At 39.1% G+C, this 17,858-nt stretch overlaps 1 protein-coding gene across 2 annotated transcripts; it reads left to right on the plus strand.

The window, feature by feature from the left end:
* The first annotated feature begins 367 nt into the window (after nucleotides 1-367).
* APIP (APAF1 interacting protein) lies at nucleotides 368-17,554 on the plus strand. Of its 2 annotated transcripts, none has more exons than XR_009484056.1 (8): nucleotides 368-398; nucleotides 6,014-6,114; nucleotides 9,177-9,225; nucleotides 10,535-10,652; nucleotides 11,756-11,891; nucleotides 14,484-14,651; nucleotides 14,740-15,154; nucleotides 16,796-17,554. XR_009484056.1 is itself a non-coding variant. In XM_059819515.1 (8 exons), the coding sequence occupies exons 1-7, from the start codon at nucleotides 369-371 to the stop codon at nucleotides 15,304-15,306; spliced, it is 702 nt and encodes a 233-aa protein (XP_059675498.1). In that variant the 5' UTR covers nucleotide 368; the 3' UTR covers nucleotides 15,307-15,329; nucleotides 16,796-17,554. The 2 variants fall into 2 exon arrangements, 1 of the variants encoding a protein (XP_059675498.1); XM_059819515.1 differs by lacking the exon at nucleotides 14,740-15,154 and adding an exon at nucleotides 15,207-15,329.
* The last annotated feature ends 304 nt before the right edge of the window (nucleotides 17,555-17,858 follow it).

Raw genomic sequence — 17,858 nt, forward strand, 5'->3', positions numbered from 1 at the left:
CAGCCGTGGGCGCTCAGCCACTCACCTGCTCGGGCCTGACTGCTTCCATCGCCCCAGGTACGAGCAAATGCCTACCACAGCCGCACCCGCACCGCTCTCAGCCCTGCCCGCCCGTGCGCCCCCGCATCGCCTTTCCGGCTACTCCCGCTACTGGCCCCTTCCTGCCCTCCCGACCTGAGGGGCGCGGGGAGGGGGGGGCTGGTCTCCCCATCCCACCCCGGCCAGTCCGCCTCCGCCCCGGCCCTGGCCATCGCTGCCCGCCAGGATATCGCGGGGGTCGATGCCCCACCGCCGGGGACAGGCACCCGCGCGGCGCCCTGAAAGAAGCCCCCGCGGAAGGACCCCTCACTCGCCGTCCGCCCGGCGCCATGGCGGCCAACGACCACGACGCCGCGCAGGTAACGAGGGGCCACGCGCAGACCCCGCAGGCGGCGCCTGCCCCTGAGGCCGCGTGGGCTTTAAAGGGGCGCAGGGCTTGGCAGCGGGGCGGGCGCGCCTCGTCCCGGCAGCGTGCCCTTGGAGCGGTACGGGGTGGGCCAGCCGCTGCCTGCAGGCGGGGCTGGGGGCCCCAGGGTCCGCGCTCCGGCTGGGAGGGACTGCTGGAGGCCCGAGGCGGGACGGCGAAGCGGCAGCGGCCCGGGCCCCCCGCCCGATGCTGCTGAGGGCCCCGCGCTCCGCCCGCCGCCGGGCTGGGGCCGCGTTGCCTCAGCGGGTGCTCTAAGATAGCAGTTGGCGGTTGCAGTTGTTGAGGCTGTTGTTGCAACCTTAGTAATTAGCTGGTAACCTTCGTGGTTACTAATTAGCAGAGAGTATAGGGGTGTTACGAAATTTACTACTACGCTTCCCAAAACGCTGCCCGCTGACAGCCTGCCTGCAGTTACACGACTTGTGGCCCTTTTCATTTCTTTATTTATGGTAACTGGGGGGTTTTAGGTTTGTTTTGGGTTTTTTTCTGTGTTTGATTGTTTGGGGTTTTTTGTAGTTCGGTAACCGTTCGTTACAATAAGTCATCACAACTTGAACATGAGTTGGCAGTTGCTGCGCTTTATCAAACGAAGCAAACCGTGCTAGAGCGTATGGGAGCATCACCTGGACAAGGCTTGAAATACCTGTCCTGTTTGTATGTGGAACTGATCAAGAGACCAGCCCAAGCGTCAAGAACGGTGTGGACCGACAACAGGGAGATGAGAATCATCAGCAGACTAGATTATGTGGCCTGTCAGGACAGAGGGAAAGAATCTGCTTAGTCAAAAAAAAAAAAAAAAAAAAGAAAAAAAAATGAGGAGCAAATGGAGCTGTTGTCTTAATACGTAAAAATGTTGTTACAGCAATCAAAGGGAAAAACATCTTTATGTCCATAACCATTTGGTAAGAGATAACGAGCTTAAGTTTTAGCAAGCAAGGTTTAGGTTAGGCATTAGGAAAATATTTTTAACCTGGGACAGTTAAACAGATTGCCTAAGGAGTTTGTGACTCACTGTCATTGGAGGTTTTAAAGATGAGGTTAAAGTAGGAGCTTCCAAACTTCGTCAAACTTGGCCCCAGGCTGCCACCTCTGTCACTTAACCTTCCCTGTCTCCTGCCTCAGAACCACTGCCGCTGTCTTGCACCCGTGCCTGTTTCTCCCATGCTGCTGCCACTGCCTCCCCACGCCCGGTTCTGCAAGTTCAGCACCAACTGGAAGCATTTTCCTGTGGCGTGCAGCCCCCCGCAGCAACTGCAACAAGATGCAAGCGGTCTGTCTGTTCAGAGGGGCTGCATTAAACAAAGCCTCTGCTTACTGTCATTCTCAGGGCCAGGAGACAATCTTGAGGGGCTCACAAAATCCCAGTACCCCTTTGCTTAAGTCTTACGGTCTTACTTTCGACCATCGAGGATCACTCAGTCTTCAACTTCAGAGTCACTGTGGTATCGGGGTGGGGGGAGAGAATGGTGACAACTGCTTTTTTCTTAATGTTTCGGCAAAGGTATTGGTACTAAGTAACTACCTGCCTACCAGTTTTGGTATGTGCTACTTATTTTGTGCTTTTGTTCTCTTTATTCTGTGGGTGTTAACAGAATACCTGCCCTAATGTGGGTTCCTGCTGCTAAACAAACGTTTCTCTTGGAAATGTCCTTTCATGGGCATAAATGACTAAGCTGAGCAGGAGAGCAGCTAATCACTTGTCAGTTTTAAAAAGCTATTAAAGCTTCTAATTGCTGCAATAAAAAAAATTTCAAAGCATAAAAAAGGCACACCATAAAGGATCAATTTCAGTTGGAGGTCTGTACTTGCTATAAAAATTGATGGTCTGAGGCTTTTAGGTAGACTAGGAATCCTCACCACATTGCTTTCCTATCTCTTCCTTACAATTATTTCTTTTTCTCACCTAAAAAACCTCCCTTTTGCATCATAGAATCCTTGTATAGGGCTGAAGGTGTGGTAGAAAATAATTTTTTTTAAAGGATCATGATGTTATTTTTGCTACTTTGGTTTATTTGATCCATTTCTATGCTAAGGACAGATTTTAAACACAGACCTACCAGCTTATTAACAGTACTTTTCTCACTTTATGTATACAGTGTAGCACAAATCTGTTTTACCACATCAAACTTATCACTACGTGGCTATTCAGAGAAACCTCATCATGATTTACTACCCATCAGTATGAAATATTAACACTATGATTTCATCTGTGCAGTCTGTGGTTATTTCTGAGGAAAATACATGATTTCTAAGCAATTTATGAAAGGGAGATGCATATTTCAGGCACTGTTTATTTACTATAATGTCTGAAAACAGCCACGTTGTAGTTCAGTTTTACACCTTTTGAAAATTATCCCCAAAACCTTTACAAATGCGTTTGTTCCACAAGTAGCCTGCGTCCACCTTGATTTCCGTTTCATTAGATCCACGTTGTTTTCTGTGGTTTTGGGTTGGGTGAGTGGGTTTGTTTTGGTTTGTTTTTTTAAAATCATATTAGGTACAGTAATTTGAATAAAATAGGAAAAAGCTAATTTTCCTTGAGCGACCACGGTCTTGCAGAATACAATAATATTTTTTTGCAAAGATTTGACTGCTGGAAATATTCTAAATTTTCAGTGAATACTTTCAGTCGGTTTCTGGTTAGAAATTTAGCAGCAAATTTGTTTTCAAAAGAATACTTTAATGGATTGAAAAATTAGTCACTTCTTCTAGTTCATGGAAATTTGTGGAGTTTTCCTTTATACCTAACAGCACGTAGAAACTTAGGCTACGACAGTAACAGCAGAGAAGTGAGGTTGTTCATGTTAGCTGTATCAGAAAAGTAGTGGGCCAGATCCTGAGCTGGGGATGTGAAGGAAGAGATAACTAATGGCGTCTGTACTTCAACTTAAAAATCAAACTTAAAAGTACCACTAATTGAGATTTTACAAAGAGTAGTCCTGTTGAGTTGCCTACTGCTTTCACGCATGTTCGCTCCCAGACTTATTACAGCAAGTATGCTTTTGTAGTTACGGAAAGAACTCTCATTTTTATTATCGGTAAATTTAAACATGAAATACTGTTAAACTCTGAGGATTGATTTATAAACCTGGAATTCTTCAGAAAAATAGTCAAAATACCTTGATTATATTTCTTTTCATATGTTCTTGATGAAAGTAGCTTCTGAATTTGAACTTTTAAAAATTCTTTTTAATGATTTAAAGTGGTGAAAAGCACTCCTGTCCTCCCTTGAATATGAATTTTGCAGTAAATGTCTAGATTCATCAAACAGGGAAAATATGAAACAACTGTAGGAGTGCTGTAATCTCGGGGGGTTTATGGCTGTGTACATTCAATAAATAATAGCAGTATAAACCTGTTTGATATAAGCTTATTCCATCAAAAGTAGAAGAAACATAATAGTTCTTTGAAATGAAAAATACTGCTGTAGTACATGGGTTAGAAATAGGCAGTGATGTAATTTTGAATAAGAGTCAAAACAAGATACTGTGGACTCAGTTTTGTGACAGGTGAATAGATAAAAATTATGTGCAGCCATTAATTCTCTATAAATAAACCAGAACAACAAAACGGGGACCCATAATTTACCCATACTGCGCGCTTGTTTTGTATTTGTAAACAGACGACACGTGCATTAGTATTTTTGGAGTCATTAGTATTTGAGGAATGGTTAGTTAGTCAGAGTATACTTGATGTATAACTATTTTCAGTGGCGAAGAGCTGGAAAGGAGTGGTTTCATTTTGAGCTGTGTGAATGGGGAAGATTTCAGATTTTTTTCACTGTAAATGTAGGATTTTGCTTATTTGGCCAGGGGTCTTTTTCCTTCATGTACTCTTGTATGTGCTGTTCTGTTTGTTTCAGATAATGTGAACTGATGAAGGTTCATGGTGCTTTAAAAATCTTAACTTCTTACATAAATTTCAAGGAGTGTTGGTTAGAGTCTTGTTTCTATCACTTGAAATGAATAAACAGATGATTTTTTAATTTATTAAAGGAGACTAAATAATAGAAACAGAATCAGAGCAGGCAGCAGTAGCATCTGAACTGAATCCCAGTTCTTTAAAGATAATTGCTTCAGAAACAAGTGCCACTGAAGAAAATGGTGCTACACTATTTAGTTGAAGTTCAAAATACTGATCAGGCTTAATGCATATATAAAAAGAACTACGTGAGGGTTGGCTGCAGTAGCAGGGGACTGTATTTGGTGACCTAAGGGTTTAGCCTTCCTAAAACTAATCCATTTTTCAGTTGAAAACAATGCAAGGAGCGCAACTGTTGTGCTTAATTGCTGATTTCTGTCACACACCCATATAAGAAACAAACCCAGCTGTATTGCTGTGGTAGTGTAGGTGAAAATCTTACCTCATCCCAGGGAGATAAATTGACATCAATAAAATTACTGCTCTGTTTCTCTACTGTTTAATTCCTTGATGGGTTCAGTTGTATCAGGATCTTTGTGAAAGCACATGCGATTTTTATTTTCACACTGGTAAATGAGGGAAGACTTTGGCTTTTTATTCTCTGAGATAAGCTAAAAAAATACTCAAGACAACATGCAAATGCATAAATTCAAGCACCCGGCAGGAATTAAAGTAGCATCTCACAGTTTGTGTATACTGGTTATATTTCTCATGTAAATGATTCCAACATTCAAAAGTTTTAATTTTCCAACCTAGCACTTGCTTATCAAAGACTGCTACCTGCTAGGTACAGCATTCTCAGTTTTAGATGTTCAGTGCAGAGTAATGTTTAGGATTTCTGATAAATAGTTTTGGCTTGTACTGTAAAGCCATTCTGGTTTCTATTAAGTATGAATGAATCTCTGATACTACAGATAGCTTTGATTAATAGATAGGTGTAGATATATTTATTGATGTAATAAACGATGGAATATGGCAAAATTTAAGAGTTTTTCCTTCTGAAAGAAGTATTAAAATAATGCCATTTGCCTTCTGGCTAAACTGCATGTGAGGTAACCTCACATTGTAAAACTGTAGGAATGTGAAGTTCATCAAATAATTCGCCTGTGTTTTCTGTGGTATTTTTGACTGCTGTGTGAAAATATTATATAACAGAACTAATAAAGTCTGTTCTACTGAAATTTGTAAATCAAGCAAAGTAAGCCTACAGAAAACTGATTTAATGGGAAAAAATATTAGTTGAGCTTTTCAAAATGGGTAATGTTAGATGCATTTTTTTTTCTTTTTTTATGGCAATAGTCTATGACTTAATCTCGCTGGTGTAATACCTGTGGGCCACTGCACTTGAATAAATTTGAGATGAGACCTTTCCTGTGAAAGATAATCAGACACGCGTTTTATTTGGGGGTTTTGTTTGTTCATTTCAAGGTGTGAATGGCCCCTGCAAAGTGTAAAGGGCATTGTGCAAACACACAGTCATTTTGTTACTGAAGTTCATAAGCGTAAATTAGACTGTCGTGCTGCAGTATGAAAGTACTACCCCTTTAACCTCAATTTCAGAATTGAAATTCTTAGGTTTGTGATGTTTCTGATGGTTTTTAATTTATTTCTTTAATTTATTTTTAGGAGAAGTTACATCCAAGAAATCTTATCCCGGAGCTGTGTAGACTGTTTTATGGTTTAGGCTGGGTAACAGGAACTGGTGGAGGAATCAGCTTGAAACATGGGTAAGTAAAGATGGAAGAGAAAGAATGCGCTGGTTAGAGAGAGAGGGGTTGGCTGTGTTTAGTAGTTGTTGAGGGCATTTCAGTTCCATGAAAAATGTTTGAAAGTCAGGAGTGAGCAAGAAGGTAGAGGGGGAAGTGAACAGTATGCCAAATTTAACCGTACAGAAGAGAGGTGGCTAGTCTGAATTAATCACTGCAGTCCCTTCAATGGAGAGCGCCAACTTCAGACAGGGACTTTTTTCCGTGCTTTTCCTATCTTTGTTTAAGGTAGATGAATTGTATTAAGGAACAACGCATTCCCCCTTTTTCATTTCATTGACCATGGAATTTAGAATGGGTTACAGCAGGCACATGGCTTTCAAATGCCTGTGGTTAGATGAGGTGAATCCCACCCTAGCCGTTTTGCAGGCAAGACACTTCCTTTAAGAAGGAAATTACTGTTCTACTGAGATAATTTTTAAGGACATATTCTTAACATATAATTAAAGCAGGACAGGTAACAGCAAAACAATTTTTGGTGTGTATCCACTACTAAGGAGCACCACTTTGCTTTTTAATTTGCTCGTCTCCCCCTGTTCGCACTTTCCAAGCTTTTAATGGAGACAGAGCTCCTCTCAGTGGCCACTGAAAAAAGAGAGGTCCTCATTCTGCAAAACACCTTGCACAGCGCCTGTGATTCTGTCCCCAGGCACAGGTTGTTGTGACACTCTACCTTGAAAGTGTCTGACCTCTCATTTTTCTGACATATACTTGCATGCAGACACAAACAGCCATTGCTATTGAAATATATTTTTTTTATATATATATATATATATATATGCAGTAAAGGCTTTAAATGCTAGTATTTGTGCTGTTCTAATGGCTTTGTGCAGGTCATTTCACTTCCCTGCTTGATTTTGCAAGCAAAGCAACAACAACAATAATAATAACGAGATGAATGATAAGGGGGTTTATTCTTGTTTTTAAAGTTCTTTGTCTATGGAAAGATCTTTCTAGCACTAATTTCTCATCAGTAACTAAATGTAGCGTATTTTCTTCATCATTTCAGTGTGATTCATGTTGGTTGTGGCAAGACAAATGGTGACAACAGAGAATACGCTAACATAGTACTACAGTTTTCCTCAGCAGTTCTGTAAATTGGTTGCTCAGACTACACCGAAATACATATTTGAGTTGGTACCACTATTTTACATGGTCTAGGAACAGTAATCTATGTGCCTATATTGTTTTACACCTACAATAACAGTAGCTATGTTTCAAAATTAATAGCTCTGAGGCAGAGATCAGACTTGCTTAGAGTTGCTGCGTAGGAAATAGTGAAAGGTCAATTGAAATGTGATTGAAATTCTAACAACTGGTCATACCAGCTAATCCTAATCAGCATTACTCACTGTGCAGTTTGTATCAACTACTCAGAATAAAAATGCCAATTTGGACATGGGATAGAATATTAAAATTGGATCTAGACTTTGTCATCAGGTGTCCTGTATTTCAAAGGCTGTATTTCATCATCAGATTTTCCCTTTGTGATTAATTTCTAAAAATGAAAATAATCTGTTTTAAGAAAAAACATATGTCTTTCATTAGTAAACAAATTACCACTTGATTTCTCGGTATGTTGCGCTCTCAACCATCTTGCTCATGCAAAGGAATTAAGACTAAATTAATGCAATGTTGGCAGTGTTAATTCATTAATGTTAAAAGTTACAAATATGATAAAGCCATATTTTGATGTGCTTCACAGCTGTTATACCACTATGAAGAGTACATCATCTTAAGAGTTGTATTTTTGGAAGAGTTAGAATCATAGAATCATTTAGGTTGGCAAAGACCTTTAAGATCATCAAGTCCAACCGTAAACCTAACCCTGCTAAGTCCCCCACTAAACTATGTCCAGAAGCGCCTCATGCACACATCTTTTAAATACCTCCAGGGATGGTGATGCAACCACCTCCCTGGGCAGCCTGTTCCGATATCTGCCAACCCTTTCCGTGAAGAAGTTTTTCCTAATATCCAATCTTTTCCTCTTGTCCTGTCACTTGGGAGAAGAGACTGACACCCACCTCGCTACAATCTCCTTTCAGGTAGCTGTAGAGAGCGATAAGGTCTCCTCAGCCTCCTTTTCTCCCGGCTAAACAACCCCAGTTCCCTCAGCCACTCCTCATCGGACTTGTGCTCTAGACAATTCACCAGCTTCGTCGCTCTTCTAAGTGCTCTTGTCCAGAAATATAAACATCTCATGGTCCTTAGGAAATGTATGTGTAACTTGACTAATTATTCACTAGATGTCTCTGTGCTCCTGAATTTAGTATGTTAATGTTGAAACCGAACAGTGATTACAATTGAGAGGTGCTCTGGGGTTTTTTTTTGCTATTACTGAAAATACTTCAGATACCATCTTAAAATCATTTCAATTTAAATCAATTTTTTATAGTTTTTGTTCATGTAAACCTTGCAAGAAGTGATGCACTTCTACTTGAATTTCAGGCGTTTAATTACATTGAATTAGTGTTATGTTTTTATTGATACAAATAAATATATAAATGCATTAAAAACCTAAACTACACAGTTATAACAAAATCCAAAAGTATTTACATTGTAGAATACTACAGATAATTAATACTGTTTGTAGGTAGTCTGTGAATTTTTAAGTAACAGTGTTGTCATCTGTTTTGTCATAGATCAGTATCTGCTTGCAATTCCTCTTGTTCCATTTTTATTCTGAATTCTGGGGATTTAAGTTTGGAATTATTGCAGGGGGAGGCTGTATGTTTTTCTTTGTAGGAAAAATAAGGCTGCACTTTCTACGTGTGTTCCAGATCTTTTGTCAAGTTGAAAGCACGGTTTTATACCCCTGCAAATTAGAGATTTCATATGCCCTTGTATGATTCGGTTGTATTTTGAAAACCATCTACATGTCCATCTATGAAAGGAGCAGGAAAGTTATTAAATTATGAGGGGCTAGACTTGCTATTTCCTTTTCAGTGGATTGAGAGCTTTAATGCCCGTGCAGTTGAACGACCCTGTGTTTATCGATTTTCCCTGTCTGTAACTTTTCTTAGGAATGAAATCTACATCGCTCCTTCAGGAGTCCAAAAGGAAAGAATACAGGTACGTTTAACTGTGGGTTTACCTCGGAGCTCATCTTCAGGTGGATGAAAGTACCTTTGGTTAGACTTTCATTTTTCCTTATGTAAAGTTAGAAACTTGTTATACTATTGACTGCCTTATTGAAACAACTGAGGATTTCACCCAGTCCTCCGCTAGCATTACAAGCAAACGTGTTTCAGTGGCCAGTGCAAATTAGTCTTGATGATCTCTTTGCTTTAAATTAACACAGAAGACTGTGAGATTTGAACATTACTCAAGTCCAGCTTTATTCTTTGCCAAGCTTGAATGGCTATTGTTTCAAGTTACTGTGGTACATACGTAATTAAGCATTAACACCTCATCTCTATTTATTTTCATCTGAGTGATTACAAATCTTTGTCTTGATATTCTCAGTAAATAGATGGGCTCTCCCCATGAAAAGGTGACCTTGTTTATCTGTCTCCTTTCCAAAAAAACCCCAAAATATAAGTGGAGGGGAGAATGGTAAATGATAACTATTTTATGACATCAGGAACTCCCTCAGAATAGAATAATGTGTGGAAAGGATTTGTTGTTTTACAGATCTGTGGGTAAATACAATGAGAAGTGAAAGGAATCTCTTCACTGATAGAAACTGGGGTTTCGCAGCAGTGCTCGCTGGGGCTGTTAGTAAGTTAGGCAGGCAAAGGCATAACATGGCAAGACCATGATGGTCTGTTCTTTGCTAGCAGTAGCAGTGGATTGAGTGCAGTGAGTAAGGAAATCTCTTGCAACTGTATTTCCTGCTGATTTTTAAAATAACATTAAAGAAGAAAGTTTTATTGCTGCCCTGAACAATTCTTTGTACTATTATAAGTAGCTGATTGATGCAAAGGTAAGGTTCATGTAAAGCTACTAAAAGCAAGGTTTAAAAAAATAGTTCTACAAGTTAAATATATTACACGTAAGTTAACTCATGTCCTTTGTTGGTTCTTTAAGGGGGGAAGGAAAAGTACATCTACATTTCTTTTTTTGAATCAGTTACTACTTTTTTCTTTTTGATCTGTTGTCTGTTACTTAGATACAGGCTGTCTCCTTTCCGAGAAAATTTTAGTTTTACAAATAGCTGCTTGGCAGCAGTCTGAATAAAAAGAGTACCTAGTAATAATTCACATTACACAATGTCAGTAAATAGTATTAGAATCTATAATAAATGCAGTGCATTACAGCACTTCTACAAAGTTAAAATCACATTCTGTATTAAATATATGATGTATATATTTGTCTCCCTAGAAGGAAGATAAGATGATTTGGGTCATCACAGGTCAAAATAATTTCTTCTTTCTTACAGCCAGAAGATATGTTTGTTTGCGACATGAACGAACAGGACATCAGTGGTCCTCCACCGCACAAGAAACTAAAGAAAAGCCAGTGCACACCTCTTTTTATGAATGCCTACACTATGAGAGGTGTGTAGCAAATGTTTTTAGTTCAGCGATGACTGAAACACTGTATATGCACATGAACAAAATTGAAATTCAATACCATATTCTTTATATGTGGAAGTTACAGTGAAATAAACATGAAACTATAAAATAAATTTATTTGCAAAGGAGTATGTACAATGGAAGGTAATTCGTGGCAACATCCTGCGAATGTCACTTACATCTTAATTTGTCATGTAGCTATACCTGTGATCATCTTTTTGGCACTAATTTTTAGTGCAGTATGTTAGTAGGTTGCAGAGGAGCTGGGGGATTTACAGCAGTTTTATACCAGTAGTTTTGCCTATTCAGCAACTATGTTTTAGATCCTTTCACAACCATTGGCTGTCATCAAAGGTTCTAAATTACGGATAGGTGAAAAAAGTACGAAACTTTTTTCTTTTGGAGATGGACAGTAATAGAGAGCTTTTGCTGTTGTGTAAGATTTGCATCTGTTACTTTAGAAAGGATTTAGGGAGTCTCTTCTGATCTTCCTGCACAAGAGGCTTACATGTGTGCCTGAGGAAAACTCATTTCATATTTTCGGCAACATTGCAACTTTATAAGTAAATTATAATTATCGTCTACCTATCTTTCCATCATGATACAATAAGAAAACAATAAATAATTTTTCAGAGAAGCAGTGGATAACCAAAGAAGAGTACTAGCATAAAAAGAAAGTGAAAGACTTTTAACTTTTGTCTCACAAATAAGTTTGAAAATTCTTTAGAATCTCAGAACTCTGATAAAATTAACAGAGTGTTTCAGTCATTGCAGTATGTAAAGAAATGTACAAGTAGTGTTTCTCCTTGAATTTGTGCAAGTAGTTTCTCTCCTGAAATTTGTCACTAACTAAAAGTTAATACTAGTGTCCTAAGACAATCCATAATTATCCTTTATAGATGAGTAATTATCTCATACCTTTATTTAGGTTGCTGTATGTTTTTTCCTCAAATACAGTAGATCACCATTTGCTAAGATACCTAGCCAAAGGAACTACATCAAGTACGTAAATAAAATTTTCTTAATAGGCACATTTTAAAATTAGTTCTAAAAATACTTTTTTTTTCTTCTTTTTCCATTTTTAGGGGCAGGTGCAGTGATCCATACTCATTCCAAGGCTGCTGTTATGGCTACCCTTCTTTACCCGGGGAGTGAGTTCAGTATTACCCATCAGGAGATGATAAAAGGAATCCAGAAGTGTACTTCAGGAGGCTATTACCGGTACTTCTCTATATTTAAGAAAAGAGACATGCTATCTCATCACTTGTTTTCAGCAATATAAATAGATGACAAGTCATTTGAGTTTTGTGTGTTAAAGTGTGTAATATAAAGTATTAGGAATAAGAAATGAAAAGACCTCTGGAATAAATAAATAAATAATTGGCTTTCGCTAAGAAAGTCTCAAGCCTATGGAAGAGATCTGAGATAAAATCTTGAAATGTCAAGACTACTGTGGTCTGTTGAGCTACAGAAACAAACCGAATAAAGAGCTATGTCCTGACAAATATCTCAAGAACAGAAATGTTAACACATCTACACAACGTTAAACTGAAACTGGAACCAACCAACATTAGGTTGGATTGATACCGTACAAACTACATTTGGGTGGACTTCACATATCACTGCCTGTGCTAGTTTAGGGCATGTTAAGAGAGTAGAGGATTTCAGATTTTACTTGACAGACTTTGAAAGAAAATTCAGAATAAACAGCTCATTAAAGATAATGTTATTACTTTTCAAGGATGAGCTCTGAGGTAAGTGCTGAGTTATTCCAAATTATGTGTGATGGCTTGTTTTGAGGACTCCACCCACAGAGTGTTGAATTGGGATCTGCAAACAACATTTATATAATATGTGACAATTAGATGAAAAATTGAAATGCTAAATTCTTTCCACTTTTTGATGTTAATTTTTGTAACTAACTATTGCCCTTTGGCAAGGGAGCAAGCCATATGTCTGGTGTGTGATTTTATGCCCGGGCATATTTTATTCAGTTTTCATTGACTTGCCAGCTTTACCTTCTTGTCAGCATTAGCATTTGTATTTTTAATGTGGCAAAAGACACCTTTTGTACTGAATTGTCTAACAACACTGGTTTTAAAAAAAATCCACAACAATTTTCTTTTTTGGGTATGCATTTTGAATTCCCAAGCATTCCTAAGTGTTATTCAGGAGAGATTGTATTTATTGGGTTCCATATCTCCAAGTTGTCCCGTGTCATCCTGTTAATTTACCAGAAAAACTAAAGAAATCAAAGCTCCAGAATACCTGGTTCCTAAGTACATACTCATCCATACTAGACTGATTCCGCTGTCTTGCCTCACACAAGGCTCCCCGTTGAATTCAAAAGAAATTTGATAGTACAGAATGGGATCTTTCAAAAAAAGGATGGACAATATATTGTTTCTAATTACATAAACCTTTTCTGGAAGTTATCCAGGAAAATGCTACAGATATGATAATCAGAATAATTGTTGGCCTAAATACGATCCTAGTGATGCCAGAATAGTTTTACCTTTGACTTCAGCAGAAGGAAAACTAGATCTGTAGTAAATAGCTTTGAGAGTCTCAGGCTGTCCCAAGGTATTTTATATGAAGGTTTGACTAAATGTAGGCTGCTCATATTTCAATAAAACTAAAGAGAGATCAAGTATTTAACTCATTCACAGTCTTCTTGGGTTTTTAGAGATACTAGTTCTTGATAAAAAGCTTATGGTTATGATTACAAATCATCAGTTATGGTTCACGTCCAAGTAGAAAGCAGAACCTCGGAAACCAATCCCTTAGCTTATCTAGCCTCACTAGTTGCAAACACTCCAAATCTAATTTTAGTGATCAGAATATGTAAGAGTCAAAGTAAACCTAAAAAAACCACTTTTTCTTCATTCACTGTTTTTATAGACTTCCTTGGGAAAGCATCAGCATTGAAAATTGTAAGGGATGAGACTTTTTAATTTTCTAAATATCTGATTTGAAGTACAAGCTGTATTATTTTTACCATTGCTTTCTCTCTGTGTTTTATAAAAGTAAGTACTACTAGCATCCACTCATGAAATATCTATGTGATCTCAATGATAAATCTGAACCTGAACTGGGGACTTATTAAAACTATTTAAACAAGTTTCTGCCAGTGTTAATTAAGGTTCAAACAATGCCAAATATCCCAGTCCTCCTTCAGAAGAAACTCTTAGGCAAGTTCCACTGAGTAACATGCATCATCTTGTCTTTGGAACCGGGGTTCTCAGGCTCTCTTAAGATCACATATAGCCCACCAGTGACTCCATCACAGAGAATTTATTTTTCATGTGTTGACTCTACTTTCTATGTATATGCCTTAGCAGGACAATCTTATTTCCAGGGGCTTTTTGGACTACCTAAATTAATTTTTTTCTGCTCTCCAGCAAACAGCTTCATTTCCTTCTTCATGATGTGATTCTTTTAAATAATTTAATCTGAGATAAAGCTTGTAGGTGATGCCAATACAGGATGAAGAGAGTCTGAAAAAGTTGTAAAGGGACCCAACTACAAAGTGATAAGTGAACAAACAGCTACACCTAATACATTGAAGTGTGTTTTCTTTTTGTGCCTCAAGTGTAGCTCAGGTATTGCCAGCATAGCATACGTTTGGGAGTGGGAGATGTTCATGAGAGTTATGTTACAGCGTGACTCACAAGAGAAGAGTGTAAGATCACTAGTGCTGAGAATTTGTTAACATCTTTACACAGTCAAAGGAGAATCTCTTTCGTAGGGAAAAGCTTCATACATCCAAACACAGCTTTTTTTTAAATACACGAACATTCATTTTTCTTATAGATACGATGATACACTAGTGGTTCCCATTATTGAGAATACACCAGAAGAGAAGGATCTCAAGGACAGAATGGCACGTGCAGTGGAAAAATACCCAGACTCCTGTGCTGTATTGGTCAGACGTCATGGAGTTTATGTATGGGGAGAAACGTGGGAAAAAGCCAAAACGATGTGAGTACGATTTAGGAATATGGTATCTTTTGCCATTGTACCTCAAAATCTTAATGACCTTAATGTCCTGTGTATTTCCAACCCACAGACAATGATTCAGAACATTAAGTTCTGGCCTCGCTGAATGTATAGGGAGCTTTTGGGAATGGGTTCATCCATGATTCCACCGGTTGGTTTGCCTTTCATATCAATGCTGGCCGAAAGGGTTGCCAACGTTTTCCTTTCATACAGACAAGTCCCTCCTCATAAGAAACCTGCAGGCAATTTCTGCTTTTATATGACACCTGCCAATACTGTTTGTGTAGTCTTCCCTAGTCCCATTTTTGTAATTCACTTCTTCATTTGCTGAGGGAAATGCAGCAAATCAGGACCATGTGGCAAAAATGCTGGGCACTTTCCATACCGCAGTAATGGAAATAAATGATAACAGAGCTGTCCAGTCAGACCGTCGCATTGGTGATGTGAAGCTCAAGGAAGAACACGATTAATTGTCACAAAACCTGGTAAGTCTTGAGCCTTACTTTACATTTCACTTTTTTTTCCTTTTAATTTTAGGTGTGAGTGTTACGATTACTTGTTTGATATCGCAGTGCAGATGAAGCAGCATGGGCTAGATCCTTCAAAACATCCAGCAGGAGAAAACGGGATCTTGTAAATGACAACAACATTTGTATTCAGGTGTGAATTTATCTGTAGCGATGGTCTGTTTGGAGGGAGAGACTACAGCTGACACTGTCACTTCAGTCTGCTTTCCCACTCGGGAAGCTTCAGTCTTACACATCTCCCCCACTCTGCTCCATTACCACTGCAATTGTATCTATGCCTGAAATAATGCTCCTTTACCACACAATGCAACAAAAAGCCATGTATTAATAGTTAAGTGTGTCCTGTGCATATTTTAGCACCTATGTACATCATGGAGTGCAATTGCTTTTTAAAACTAAATTGCATCAAGCATCAGCAGAAAAAGCCAGTGGAGAAAAAAGACCCTAGCCTAGTAAGCTAGTCTTTACAGAGATGCTTGAACACCCACTTTTGTTCTTCAGCTTGCAGGATCAGGTTTGATTTCAGTCCGTCTCAGTGGTACTACTTACATGGTGAGTTGTTGGGTTTTTTTCTTCCTTCAGCAGAAATGGCTGGTTGCAATTTGATTGTTTCATTAATTAGTGTCACCTGTTTACCTCGTCCAGCAATTTCCATGAGTTTCTAATGTAGCAATGATCCATGTTTTGAATGTTTTCGTGACAAATATTTTAAAGTAAAAGCACATACAGAATATGATCACGCAGTACTTTACATGAAGGATTACCTGAAACAATTCTCACGTAAGCAATATACAGCTTGGTGTGGCAAAACACAAGTGGTAGCGTAATGTTTCAGTCTGGGACACTTCTTCCTGAAATCTAAGCAAGTTTAAAGATACCAGTACTGAGATTATAAAGGAGTTGCTAGGCCAAAGTGGTGGTCTAATTAAACAGGATAGGCTAACTTGTTGCACAGAGTTGGCCCATCAGATAAACCTTTCCACCCACCACGTTTGCATCAGAAGAGATGACAAATGGTGAGCCCAGAACAGACAGGTACTTGGATCATTAGCCTTTATGCCCACACTAGAGGAAGCAGTGGGACAGGAGACTTGCTGTCAAGTGAGCCTCTGTGTGAACAGGTATTTGGAGTGCTGCCACTGCATACAGTGATGAAGACACGCTGGCTACCACACCTGCACAGAGCTACCTCATGGCCAGTGAGAACCATTCTAAAATGGCTCCTCAGCCCCTGCACTTGAACAGGTTGGGCTAACGTAGTGGCATTAATGTTCCTTTACCGAGTTCTTATGAGTAATTACCTGGTTTTAGAATATTTTCACTTTTATCTCACAGAATCACACAGAATCACTACAGTTGGAAAAAACCTGTAAGATCGTCAGGTCCAACCACCAACCCAACACCACCATGCCCACTAAACCATGTCCCGCAGTGCCACGTCCACACGTTCCTTGAACACCTCCGGTGATGGTGACTCCACCACCTCCCTGGGCAGCCTGTTCCAATGCTTCACCACTCTCTCCGGAAAGAAATTGTTCCTAATATCCAGCCTGAACCTCCCCCGGTGCAACTTGTGGCCATTTCGTTTCTCCTATACAGGTTTCTTACATGATGATGTTAGTTCCAGATTCTGCCTCACGCGGTCGAAACCAGAAGGGGGCGCTGGTACACTCGGCTGATTGACAGGTGTCACAGTCAGCTTTGACTGTTGAACACATCCAAGAAGAAAAGGAGAGTTAAAACAAACAAAGAAAAAATGCTGAACGATCATTGCTATTTATGAATCCTGTCAAATGCTGCAGTAGGAGGAATGAAAATTCAGATGCAAAACAAGATTTTGAAAAAAGCTTTGGAGAGCTAATGTGATGTTTTGTCTGCGTGCTTTAAAAATTCATGTTTCAACAACCTGCATTTGTTGATCCTGCTCTACTGCTACGTCATTTAACTTGTTCTAGGTCTCCATTTCTGAAAGTCACAGTAGCCTTTATTCTTGGGCAAAAAAGTGAGGACGACCCCTTAATTAGAAGTTAGGTATAAAGTTTAAAGCATTGTTTGAACTGTTGATTCATTCATGCCCTGTTAATAGCATGGTTTTTTTAATTAAGCCTGTAGCATATGTATTTTTAAATTCTCTTAATTGTCATTGTAATGAGTAGGAAACACATAATTTTATAGCGTGCATTTAGAAGTTGTTACTGAGAGACTGCTCTGCGTCTTGTCTGTTTTTTACCTCTTTAAATTCATTCACTTTCAGTAAGATTTTGTTTATTACAACTTTAAAACAGCTTTTAATGACCCATGATTAGCCAGTCTAAGGTAGATTTAGTCAAACTGCTCATTAAAATATAGTGGCATGTATTTATGTATCTTAGTGTCTTCTTTCAAAATCTCCTGGAATGGCCCTCCAGTGGCATCAGTCTAAGCCTTGATTGACCAGCTTTCTGATTGAGCATTGAGACTCTAGTCCCAAGGGTGAACTGGGACAGGGTGAGCGCCAGTTGACCAGGTTTTCTGCTAGGGGCCATGCATTCCCATCACTTCCCCTTGCATCATCTCTGGCACTTTTTTGAGCTTCCGTGAGGTGAATTAACTCTTCAACCTAAGAGAAAACTACTGCAGGAGGTGGGGGGAGGGAAATTATTATATTGTTTCCTAATAAGCC

This window comes from Gavia stellata, chromosome 7, assembly GCF_030936135.1.
Source record: "Gavia stellata isolate bGavSte3 chromosome 7, bGavSte3.hap2, whole genome shotgun sequence".
NCBI lineage: Eukaryota > Metazoa > Chordata > Aves > Gaviiformes > Gaviidae > Gavia > Gavia stellata.

Excerpts from the sequence above, each read along its gene's own strand:
- APIP (XM_059819515.1), top strand. The coding sequence starts at position 369 with ATGGCGGCCAACGACCACGACGCCGCGCAG. Across the intron at positions 10,653-11,755 it reads GAATGCCTACACTATGAGAG|GGGCAGGTGCAGTGATCCAT; the intron begins GTGTGTAGCAAA and ends TTCCATTTTTAG. Across the intron at positions 14,652-15,206 it reads TGGGAAAAAGCCAAAACGAT|GTGTGAGTGTTACGATTACT; the intron begins GTGAGTACGATT and ends TTTTAATTTTAG.